The sequence below is a fragment of the Solea solea genome, chromosome 7, assembly GCF_958295425.1.
Source record: "Solea solea chromosome 7, fSolSol10.1, whole genome shotgun sequence".
Classification (NCBI taxonomy): domain Eukaryota; kingdom Metazoa; phylum Chordata; class Actinopteri; order Pleuronectiformes; family Soleidae; genus Solea; species Solea solea.
The window spans coordinates 26,432,124-26,444,364 of NC_081140.1; the positions used below are offsets into that span (position 1 = coordinate 26,432,124).

General features: G+C 41.5%; 1 protein-coding gene across 7 annotated transcripts in view; it reads left to right on the forward strand.

The window, feature by feature from the left end:
* frya (furry homolog a (Drosophila)) overlaps nucleotides 1-12,241 on the forward strand; it is a 67,795-nt gene that overhangs the window by 48,196 nt on the left and 7,358 nt on the right. For 6 of the 7 annotated variants that reach the window (XM_058633428.1, XM_058633424.1, XM_058633422.1 and 3 more), the window contains exons 39-53: nucleotides 457-642; nucleotides 1,299-1,497; nucleotides 2,793-2,914; nucleotides 3,023-3,210; nucleotides 3,294-3,388; nucleotides 4,537-5,117; nucleotides 5,957-6,054; nucleotides 6,153-6,323; nucleotides 6,606-6,746; nucleotides 7,183-7,362; nucleotides 8,084-8,248; nucleotides 9,125-9,199; nucleotides 9,296-9,466; nucleotides 10,528-10,728; nucleotides 11,365-11,496. In XM_058633428.1, the coding sequence (XP_058489411.1) occupies nucleotides 457-642; nucleotides 1,299-1,497; nucleotides 2,793-2,914; nucleotides 3,023-3,210; nucleotides 3,294-3,388; nucleotides 4,537-5,117; nucleotides 5,957-6,054; nucleotides 6,153-6,323; nucleotides 6,606-6,746; nucleotides 7,183-7,362; nucleotides 8,084-8,248; nucleotides 9,125-9,199; nucleotides 9,296-9,466; nucleotides 10,528-10,728; nucleotides 11,365-11,496 (2,705 nt within the window). Of the gene's footprint in view, nucleotides 1-456; nucleotides 643-1,298; nucleotides 1,498-2,792; nucleotides 2,915-3,022; nucleotides 3,211-3,293; nucleotides 3,389-4,536; nucleotides 5,118-5,956; nucleotides 6,055-6,152; nucleotides 6,324-6,605; nucleotides 6,747-7,182; nucleotides 7,363-8,083; nucleotides 8,249-9,124; nucleotides 9,200-9,295; nucleotides 9,467-10,527; nucleotides 10,729-11,364; nucleotides 12,075-12,241 lie in introns of those variants that run through there. The other variant, XM_058633429.1, reaches the window with a different exon arrangement.

Consider the following 12,241-nt stretch of genomic DNA (forward strand, 5'->3'; position numbering starts at 1 on the left):
AAAGTAGAAGATTCCCTTCACCTTCCCATTTAAATGTTTATATTTCAAATGCCAGTTGATGTTTCAAGCACAACAGGCTCTCCCTGAGATTATCAATAAACATGGAGTCACTATTTTACTATTGCTATTTTACTATTTTATCTTTTTTTACTATTCTTGTTTGTTCATCATGAACAGAAATAGGTATCATTGTTTGTTTGCTTCGTCCTTCATCTTAAAAGGAACTTTCGTTTTTTTGACTGGATTTGCAGTAAAAAGTGTCTCATGCCACATTTTTCTATCTGAGCCCTAGAGAATATTGACCGAATCAGACAGGCATCCCATAATTTCTTGTTTTGAAGTTTTCGCTTCATGTAGAAGTTCAGTTTCAACCAGCTTAGACTTTGAGATCAATTCTCTGAAACACAGCACAGAAGAAAAAAACCTGAAAACAAACATCTGTTTCTGTCTCTTCAGGAATGGACCACTACCGTCCCGAGGTGTTCGAGCACAGCAAACGTCTCCTCCTCCACCTGCTCATCACGTTGTCCTGCAACAACAACTTCCAGGACATCGCCTCCGTCTTACTGCAGACACGGGGGATCAACGGCACCAAGACCCTCACCTACAAACCAAGCCTTCAGCCTGAGGTTTTACCCTCTGGTAAAAAACCTTCTACTTTACTTTTTTTAATTTGCTCTCTTGTACATTTTGTATATAATTACACTAGAAGCAGGTTTGGTCATCGGAGCAGTTGCCCCTCGTTGCTCTTCCTTCTGTCTAACATAAACATCAGGAGGGGAGGGGTAACATTCCTATTAGAGAATAGATAAGTTTCTTATCAAGGCAGAACATATTTGGATACTGTACTAAAAGCACAACAGAGAACCGATGACATCAAGGGTCTTGATTAAAGCATTCCTTTCTGCTATTTTTGTCCTTTAGCCCAATTTGGGGCCATCTGCTCAAGCTTGGACATGGTCCCCTCCTCCCCTCTACGATTGTTTTTTTTTGCAAGTGTCTAGACATTCTGCAATGTTTGTTCGTTTGACCGTTGGAATTACAAAGTGTGAGCTAAATATATGATTTCTTTCAAGATAGTGATAACAATGGAATGTGGAGAGCCAAAGAAAACACTTGAACGCGTTTTTCCCTCGACAGTTCCACCACACTAAATAAACACTGTCCACTATAGATGTATTTGAATTCCAGTCCTGTTAAAACAGGTCATGCTGCTCTCTCTGCTCTAACTCCTGCTGCATCTCCAGCTGCAGTCAGCGACACAAACTCGAAACGTGCTGTTCCTCTGTTGTGTCCAGGAGGCTTCGACTTCCTGCGGGAGAGTCAGGCGTCTCCCGTCCCGGACTCTGGCCTGAGTTCCTCCTCGACGTCGTCCAGCCTGAGCCTCGGTGGCAGCAGCAACAACCTGCCCGACATGTCACAGGAGGTGGAGGAGCTGGTGGCTTCCAGTAAAATGGACGACAAGACCAACAAGCTCATTGAGTTTTTATCCACAAGGTACACAAATGTCAGGATCAATGTCCAGTGTTGTGAAAAATTAGAGTGAGAAATTAGCTTCTAATGCACAGATTTACTGTATTTATGATGGAGATCACCACCTAGTGGTGCTGTGTGAATAGTGCAAGAGTGAGCAGATTTGAATTGATATTAAAATCATGAGAATTAATTTTACTCATTGGGAATTAAAGATTTCCCGTTTTGAGGGCATAAATATTAAAAAAATGTTTAATGTTATTATTGATTTGATTGATTATTGATGTTATTATTTTGCCTCTCTCTGATATCGGTGTCAGCATTGGACTCGAAATATTGTTATCAAGCCACTCCTAAAAGTAATGGAATTTAATTTTGTTTACGTTTAAAAGTGAACACGCTACAGTTTTAAAATAGTAGGGATAAACAATATTAATTGCACGACATCAGTATCGGCCGATATTACATTGTTACATATATCCAATTACATTTTTTGATATTATTTCAATTAGAGCTGCAACTAACGATCATTTTTCATAAATCGATTAATCGATTGGTGCATAAAATGTCGGAAAACCTTAAAAAATATTGATCGGTGTTCGTCAAACCTGGACATGATGATGTTCTCCAATGTCTTGTTTTGTCCACAAATCAAAAATGATTAACTTTTAATGATTTCTTTGTTATCCAGAGCAAAGAAAGGAAGAAAATACTCATATTCAAAAAGCTTAAACAATCAGAAGTCTTGTTTTAATCATGAAAAAAGCTTCGAAGCGATTAATCGATTATCAAAACAGTTGTCGATTCATTTAGTAGTCAATTAATAATCGATTACTCGTTTCAGCTCTAATTTCAGTAAGTTCACACGCCACACATGACATTTCTCACGCTGAGAAGTGATCAAACTCATCGCACCTATGTAACTTATGAATGGATGATGCAGCGGCAGATTGCTTTGCGTAGTCCATTCATACAGCTGTCTTGAATTAGCAACCTTTTAACCAATCAGAAAATAGTGTTTCTTGTTGCCGGGTAAAGTTTGAAAACAGGTTTTCCGCTGCAAGTACTCGTTGCATGTTATATCACTCCATGGTATGTCACTGATATCACACAAAAAGAAAACAGTCCACAGTCTATATGTATGTATCCATGTCGTTATCAGCCCAAATATCCCGATATATCGTCCAATATTGTGCATCCCTTTAAAATAGCTTTAGCCAGTTTAAGTTTAACAGTATTTAAATGGCAAAACAGAAGCACATTTTCTATAGCAGACCTCCGTATGGATCTTATGTTTGTGTGTTTTGTTGTTTTTATAGAGTTCACGGGCCACTGTGGTGCCATGAAGACATTTCACCAAAGAACCATATTTCAAAAAGCACCGTGCAGCTGACAAACTTTCTGCGCCACGTGGTCTCTGTGTTCAAAGACTCCAAGTCAGGTAACACCTCAGTGTGTTCCCGCGACAGTAAATACTGTATTAATGATCATCTCCACCACGGTAACCACGGTAACACCCCCTCCCCCTCTCTCCCTCTGTCCTCGTTAGATTTCCACCTGGAGCAGCAGCTCAGTGACGTGGCCCTGCAGACGGCCTTGTGCAGCTCATCGCGTCACTACGCCGGCCGCTCCTTCCAGGTGTTTCGAGCTCTGCGGCAGCCCATCTCCGCCCATGCTGTGTCAGACCTGCTCTCACGGCTGGTGGAAGTGGTCGGTGAACATGGAGAAGAAGTGCAGGTTAGTATGTGGACACGAGATGTCCAATGTGTGAGGATTAGAGACGTCTAATGGTGTTATGGTGTCCTTTTTCTGTCTTGCAGGGCTACGTGATGGAGGTATTGCTCACGCTGGAGTCTGTGGTGGACAACTTGGCTGAATGTCTGAAGAACAATGATCTGATGTCCATCTTGACGAGGTTTGCGTCTCATCGTTTTTATGTCAACCTTTCTTATTTTAGTGTCATGGTCTAATGTGACACTTCATGTCACTGAAGCTGAAGCTGAGTCAGTTTAGGACCCAAGAGCAGGCTTCACAAATGCGAGGGTAACAGTTGACGTAGTGGAGTCAGTGATCAGTTCCAAACAACGGTGAGGATATGCGTCAGTGGCAGAGCTGATGAGTGGATTGGAAGTAGAGCTGCAACTACTGATTATTTTCATAATCGATTAATCTGTCGATTATTTTCTCGATTAATCGAATAATCGTTATGTCCATAAAATATCAGAAAACGTTGTTGATCAGTGTTTGTCAAACCTGGAGATGATGATGTTCTCAAATGTCTTGTTTTGTCCACAAACCAAAATGATTCACTAATAATGATTTCTTTGTTATACACATGCAAAGAAAATTTGCATTTAAGAAGCTGAAACAATCATAAATCTTGTTTAAATCATGTTGTTTAAAACATATACACAAACCTCTTGTCTAAAAGGTTGCAAAACTTCTGCAAATTTGTTTGGGGAGCCCAAAAACAATCACCCATGAGCCAGTGTTTACTTATCATGAGGTTGCAGTTCATGTAGGAGTGGATCAATAACAGTCTCTAAACTTTGAAAATCTATGACAGATATTTTGCCTTCCTTCCTCGTGCAATATGATCCTGCACTTTTAACTTTTCACAGATGATTTGTTTAATTCAGTTAAACCGATATTGACATTTATTGTCTTGCAACGTATCGATCATCATTGAATCATTGTATCGTGATGTTATTGGTATTGTGGACCATGTATCGCGTATCATGAGGGACCCTGTGTTCCTGTACCAAGTGAGAAAGGGATGTGGGTGGGAAGTATGAAGTATGTTGAAGTTTTACGCCTAAATGTTTGTCTGTATGAGAATAATTTCCATCTGATGGATGAACATAATATGATTGTATTCACTACAACTGTAATTTTTGACCGGGAACAGCAAAGTACGTTGAAATTAAATAAACCACTCTAAAGTGTTGATCAGCAGTTTTAGTTCTTCAGGCAAGAAGATGAAAAACACAATCAAAGCAATAAACATGGTCAGATTAGACCAAACAATGAATTCATTTAATATATTCTGTCTCTTTAATCCAGAGCCGCGTCTCCAGATTTCCTGACCAGCTTAAAGGTGCTGTCCAACAGGAAGAGCACGGGGCAGATCAACCTCAGAAGACAGAAAAGGATCAGACACCAGAGAAGCTCCTCTGTGCCCAAGAAGTTCGGCGAGGCCGACCGGTGGTCGGATCCCCCCCGCAGCGCTACACTGGACCGAATCCAAGCCTGCGAGCAGCAGATGTGTTGCTCTAAAACCTGCAGCTCGTCCTCGTCCAAGGACAACGTCAACGACCCGAGCAACATCAACCACCCCAGCAACCTGCTGGCCACCATCTTCTGGGTGGCCGTGTCCCTCATGGAGTCGGACTTTGAGTTTGAGTATCAGATGTCGCTGAGGCTGCTGAAGAAGCTGCTGGGCCACATGTCGCTGGACAAACAGGAGAACCGGGAGAAGCTGGAGAAGCTGCAGGGTCAGCTGAAATGGAGCAGCTTCAGCGGACTCCAGCAGCTGCTCCTCAAAGGCTTCACGTCGCTGTCAACCACCGACCTCACACTTCAGCTCTTCTGCCAACTCACACCCGTGTCGCGAGTGCCCGTGGTGGACACGTCACAAGCCATAGGTACGATGATGGTTGATGACATGAATTTAAATGTCAAAGACGCGGTAAAGCAAAAGTGATGCAAAGTTTTACACAGTACAGGTATTAGTATTAGGGCCACAGGAATACATCAGTATTAGGGCCATACAGAAAAAATATTGAAGATTTCAAGATTAAAGTTACAATAGAGCTAATATTACAAGAATAAAGTTCTAATATTATAAGAAAAAGTTTTATTATTAAGAGAATAAAGCCCCAATATTACAACAATAAAGTTGCATATAATATTCTGAGAAAAAAGTCATAATACTAAGAAAATAAAGTCCTATAATATAACTGGAATAATGTTGTGCACAATATTAAGACAATAGGTTGTATTATTCTGAGAATTGAGCCCTAGGATTACAACAATAAAATCGCACAAAATAGTAAGAGAAAAAGTCTTAATGCTACGAAAAATAGAGTCCTAATATTACAAAAACAAACTTGTATACAATATTACAGGACACACTCGTAATAGTATATAATAACACGAGAAAAAGCCCTAATATTACAAGAATAAAGTTGTGGATAATATAATGAGAATAAGTCACACAATTATGAAAATAAAATCATATGTAATATTACTAGAAAAAGTCATAATATTACAAAAAAGAAGTCCTAAAATAACGAGAAAAAGTTGCATATAATATAACAAGAATTAAATTGTAATTGACTTAACTTCACTTTTTTTTTGGTGTATATCTTCATTCACATGATGAGACGTCCACATCCGTCCGTGCCACACTTAACTTTCTTAAATGTGGCCCCATGATTTCATTTCCAAATATTACAATGAATTTGTCCTTTTCATCTTTCAGGTTTCCCTCTAAACGTTCTCTGCCTGCTTCCACACCTCGTGCAGAACTTTGATGGCCCCACGCCGTTCTGTCAAGATGTTGCTGAGAGGATCGCTCAGGTTTGTCTCCTTCGAAACATTTCTGTAACCTCTTTGTGTCTTAAAGCAAATAATATCATTTTCATCATTAAACCCAGTTTCCTTTCTCTTGCGTGTAGGTTTGCCTCGAGGAGAAGAACGCCAAGCTGTCCAACCTCGCTCACGTCATGACTCTGTATAAAACACACGCCTACACGCGGGACTGCTTCTCCTGGGTCAACGTGGTGTGTCGCTATCTTCACGAGGCCTTCTCGGATATCGCGCTCAGCCTGGTCACCTACATGGCAGAGGTCTGTGTCGCTTCATCGACTGAATGTTTGTTTTCTGACCGTTCAAGCTGCAGTGCGTAACCTTTAAACACAAACACATGTGCGTGCGTACAAACCATTGTCAACTCACAGGAAGTGATTTGTTTTTTGTCAAGACAAAAGCTGATAAGAGGAGATGACTGCAAAAAGCAAACGTCTTACAAATGACAAATATCATACAACGTCACTAAAAGTTGCGCCCTGCAGCTTTAATATGAATGCTATTAAAGTAAAATAAGTGTTATTTTAACTCTGTTTTAACAGCTGTTGGAGAAAGGCCTCCCCAGTATGCAGCAGACACTTTTACAAATCATCTACAGCCTCCTGAGTCACATGGACCTGAGCGGAATTCAAGCCAAACCCTTCAACGTAGAAGTGCTCAAGACGATCGAGAAGTTTGTGCAGGTGAAAATGAAACTATTTTATTGCTGCGGTGACTTTTAGGGAATGTTTTCTCGTGTTCATGGAAAGCGGAAAAAAAAAAAGGAAAGGTTACATTCGATGTGATCAGTGGAAATCTTTAGCCAACTGTGTGAGTGAGTCTTGTGTTCCCTGTTCCTTTTGTAAATGTTCACAGGGGAAAAAAAAAAAAGAGAGAAGCTGTCGTGTGTCAGCGCAGTAAAGTTGTAGACACACCCAGTCTATAAACAGTCTGCTTTTCTGCCACAGGCCTCGAGCTGCTTCTCATACTGACTCTATTTCTCCTTTAGCTTCCTACTGTCAGGAATCTGACCGAGCACATTTGTCTCAATAAAGGGGAATTCAAATAAATGCACTCGATTTAGGATGTTTATTTATTAATATGTGTGTTTGTTTCTGTTTCTTGAATTGGTGCACATAGACCGTCCATTGGAGGGAAGCACTAAATATCCTGAAGCTGGTGGTTTCCCGGTCGGCCAGTTTGGTGCAGCCCTCGGCCCCGCAGAGCGACCTCTCCTACGAGGACATGAGCCGCGTCTGGGAGCGATCCACCAAGGCCCTGCCCGGGAAAACTCTGGATTTCCACTTTGACATATCTGAGGTTAGAGACTCTTCCTCTCACGTTGGCCTCGAGCGACTGAGACATTGTCCCTGTGAAGACGGCTCGTTTCTTCCTGTATTTTCCAGGGTGTGGTGAGAGGAAACGTTTCTTTCCCCACTTTTTCTATAACGCTTACATTTCTGCTTAACTGAACCTCTGGAGATTAGCTCAAATGGTAAACACAATTAGCCACAGCAGCAGCAGCAGAAGCAGCGTGGAGCTTGAAAGTGATGCCAGAGATACAGACAGGGCGGTGCATGTGTGGGAACTGAACAGTGAGCTGTTTGTGTTGTTCATGAATGGTAGGAAATGATGTCAGCTCTTTGCTGACGTCCTTTGTGTGAGTGTGTGTGTGTGGGGGGGGCTCAGTTGGTTCTAGTGAAGAGCCAAACACTGTGTGTGTGTGTGACTGTGTGTTTAAACTTGAGACATTCTGGAAAAACCACTGATATTCCTTAAAATAACCTCATTTATTTTTAGACCACTTTGCTTTCCCTCAATTGCTTCATGCACCTGGAATGCCAAGTGGAATAAAAAAATAAAAAAAAAACTGCAAATACCGATGAAATGTCACTTTATTTTGGAAAATGTCAAAAGCCTGGAAGAAGCAGGAGCTGCCGTGAAGCCCCAAACATGGACTTACGAAGCTTTCCCTGAGTTCTTCCATTCACGTGTCGGTCTGTCTGTTTGTGTTTGTGTTTGTGTGCGTCCATGCGCTCAGACTCCAGTGATTGGCCGGCGCTACGACATCCTCCAGCGCTCGCCGGGCCATGACGTGAAGAGCAGGAGCACGACAGTGACCTGCAGCACCTCGTCTACCTCGTCTGGATCCACAGTCAACAACGTCCTGGTGCCGGTCAGCTGGAAGAGGCCTCAGTCTTCACAGGTGAGCATGTTTGTCTTCATGTCTTTTTGTGTTAGAGGGCAGTAAATTCACAAAGGTGTAGTATTAATTTGCACGTTTGTATTGAAGTTGAATTAAACAATTCAATGAGTTAAATAACTTTGCTTTTTAAAACTTAGACAGGGTTCCCACGGGTCCTTGAAATCCTTGAAAGTTTGTGAATTTTATTTTATTTATTTTTTTAATTTTAAAGACCCGTAAGTTTTTAAAAAATTACCCTACATAGACAAGGGTTGTGCAAGAAAAAAGTGAAGTTGATATTTAGATAAAAGTCTCCCTTGTTTGTCATGACGCCACCTACTGTTTCACGCCCTGCATTGCTTGATGTACGCATGTCAAAGGTCGAGTCACTAGCGGTCTTGTGGACACTGTCGTCGCTCTCTCGCTCTCTCCGTCGTTGACGTGAGATTCCATGAGCGAGTAAAGCTAAGCAAGAGACGAGAGCGAATGACGACATGATGCCATGGAAATGAAAATTCCAAGATCTCTGTCTCACCAAAGAAAATGACAAAGACTGATTTTGACCCAAGATCCCAAGGACAAACACTTGTCCAGATGCAGAGCGTGCTGCAAATCAATAAAAGTGGACGCCATGGACAAAGACGCTCTTGAGCTATTTCAGCATGTTCTATCCTTGAATTTGGTCCTGGAACGTCATTGGATTTGATGTCAGTCAAGGTGTGGGAACCCTGTTGAGAAAAATGTGCACTAAGTGAGCAAAAACCAAATAACTTATAACACTATCTAGATATATAAGGATATCTAGATTTCTCTAAAATTGTTAAAACATGCGGGAGAAAAGGATCCACATTGAAAATTTGGTTTTAAACATCTCAATGTTCTCTTCTCCTTCTACAGAAAAGAACACGAGAGAAGCTGGTGCATGTTTTGTCTCTGTGTGGACAAGAAGTTGGCCTCACGAAAAATCCCTCGGTAAGATTCGCCTCGTTTTAGCAGAGCTGTGAGTTTTCAGCACATCGCCACTGTTTTTAAAAAACAGTGTTTGTACTGGTTGGTTTCTCTCCGTAGGTGATCTTCTCCAGTTGTGGAGACCTGGACCTCATGGAGCATCAGCCCAGCCTGGTGTCTTCTGACGACGGGACCCGGGAACCGGACAACATGGACGACACCACGTCGGAGCAGCAGTTCCGAGTCTTCAGGGACTTTGACTTCTTGGACGTGGAGCTGGAAGACGGAGAGGTGAGTCTCAGGACGGAGGAGGAGGATTTGAAGACGATTCATCCTCGTCTTCCTCCTCAACTGTCACTGTTTGTTGACTGTCTGTGTCAGCTCTGCCTGCTGTGTGTAACAGGTTTTCCTTTTTTTTTTGTCTGTTTATTCTCTTTGCTATCTAGGAGCTACAGGTAAGTTTAGTGATGCAACATTTTTATTTGCAGTGGGTTTTTTAAAATAAATAAGTGTGTGTTTGTACTGATAATTAAGTGAATTGTGACACTGACAGTGAGGAGCAATGTGTGTGTGCATGACGTGTGATTAAATCAAACAGATTCTGCTACGTTCATGTACGAGACGAGAGAAATCATCGTCACGTCGTCTCTGCTACAGACGCCATTGAAATACATGTCCTTGAAAGGCATCCATTTAACAGTTATTTAACGAAGGGTATTGCGTTTGCTTCTGTTTCTCTGAATTAAGCTTTATGTGAATTATTAGCTTAATTAATTAATTAGTGAGTGAGTGCAGTGAACAACAGAAGTATATTCCATTTCTGGACCTAAACTGTCGTACACCGGACCTTAACTGGTGTAAAAAATGTATGTATGGGTGTGATATTTTAAATAGTTTGCCAGTGGTATAACAGTACAACCCAGTACTTTTCTTTTTTTTTTTCTTTTGTTGTTTTTAACCCAATACAAACTCTCGGAAAATCTTAATCTCAAATAGGGCTTTACTGCCATCTAGTGTTACAATTGGAGGAACCGTGTTAAAGCACCATCCATCCATCCATTTTCTACCACTTTATCCTTAATTTATTTATTTTATTCTGATTAACTTGACTTTGAGTGGTAGGATTTAAGCCGTTGAAACCACACACTGGTTTGGTATCAGATTAAGATAAGTGTCCTAGTGAGGACGCTTATTACTTCTGTCCGTTGATATTTTGTTCTCAGAGTCTTAGATAAATTCGACCCTCCCTGAACATGCACCGCTTGTTTGTGTGATTGTGTGTTTGCGTTGCGAGAAGAGACTTTGCTTTTCTTTTTTTATTGTAAACTTAAAGACCATGTCCTCTGTTACAGGGAGAGACGATGGACAACTTTAACTGGGGCGTGCGGCGGCGCTCCATGGACAGCCTGGACCACAGTGACCTGCAGCCCCTGGAGGAGAGTCAGCTGTCGAGCAGCATGCCCAGCCTCAGCAGGATCGCCAACGAGGACTCGGACGAGTCGTCAGAGGAAGATTCCCTCACCGTCAGCCAGATACTCTCCCGCTCACAGCTCGTAAGTTCACAGTGGAAGGTTTGTTTTGGGGAAAAAGTAAAGTTACACTGAAAACAGCTGCTATACAAGTCACTCGTCACTCGTTTGTGTGCTGTGCCGTGCTGAGGTGATCCGGGACCAATAGGGCCCAGTAGCTTTTCTTCCAGTCTCCGCATCAACACTGTAAAAAATAAAGCTGTGAAAACAGCAGGATTGTCTTGAAAACCAATATCATTTCACACATTTTTGTCTTGTCTGCATCGTCATTCTGTTCAAACCGTTCCCAGTGGACCTTAAACGTTTATAGAGCTTTTATAGTCTTATACAAATATATATATATATATCACGTTTCATTATGCAGAGACTGTAAAAATGTAAATACAAATCAGCAACAGCATTTCAGCTGAGTCATGTTGTGGACTGTTGATTTCTTCTTTATGGGAGAGGAATATTTGTTATACAGTGGGAGAATGATGGAATTCTTTAAAGTGTTTTCACAGTTGAAATAGTCGACTGGCCCAGTATCAGTAACGACAAGAAAAAGTGGTGTCAATCCACCACTGATCCACAGCCACAGTGTTTTAAAAAACGTCAGTGTTTCCGTTCTTTATAACGATAATTTTCTCCGGTTTCTTTCTTTCTGTGTCTCTTCTCCAGATTGTCAGCCTCTCTCCGACAGCAGAGAGCAGTAGCGTGGACTCTCCCTCCTCCCCTCCGGCCGATTCAACACCTCTGAACTCCAAACATCCGAGTTTCGAGGTCCAAGTGCCAGAGGACTCGAAGCCGCGGGTGAATAAGGGCTTCAGAGTGTCTGAGATTCTGGGAGCCACCAATTCCTACCGCACGTCTTTACTCGACTTCTTTACTAATTTCGCCAAATAGCGGCTGCTTGTTTGCATCTTTGTCTTGGATGTTATTCTGTACACTGTGCTTTGGGTTCAGTCTATGATCAGTTTTATTATTATTATTATTGTTGTTTTCTGTTTTTATGGCATTTTCTACATTTTTCCTCTATTCAGAGTAGAGCATGAGCCAAAAAAAATTTGTTTTTTCTACGTGTTTCTGTCGCTGCATGTTGAAGGTGAATGAGCTAAAACCTGCAAACAGGGAAATCAGTAACGCTTTGGGCTAGTTTGTGCCTTACTTTAATGTTTCCAGGGGGTGCTAGTTGGGTGGTTTGTGGCTATAGCCATAGAAGAAAAGAAAAAAAAAACAATATACCGCTTCCCTTTCTGTGTCTGTCTGTTAAAGGCAATGTGTATACCTACTGCTTCTGTGTTGGTGGCGCTAAGCAACTACTAAAACTCTTGGCATGCGGGAGGTAAAGAAAAGGTTTACACATTGCCTGCTCCAAAAAAAAAAAAGAAGTGTGCAGGACCACGATGCTGGCAGAAATTGCTCTTATTCACATTAATTGGCACATTTTATTGCACACAAATATTATTAAATAAAAGAAAACACTACAAGGAGTGTCCGTAGGGTCCCGTGGCAAGGTTAGTGTATCCATTTTACCCACAAAATTATGTTTAATAAT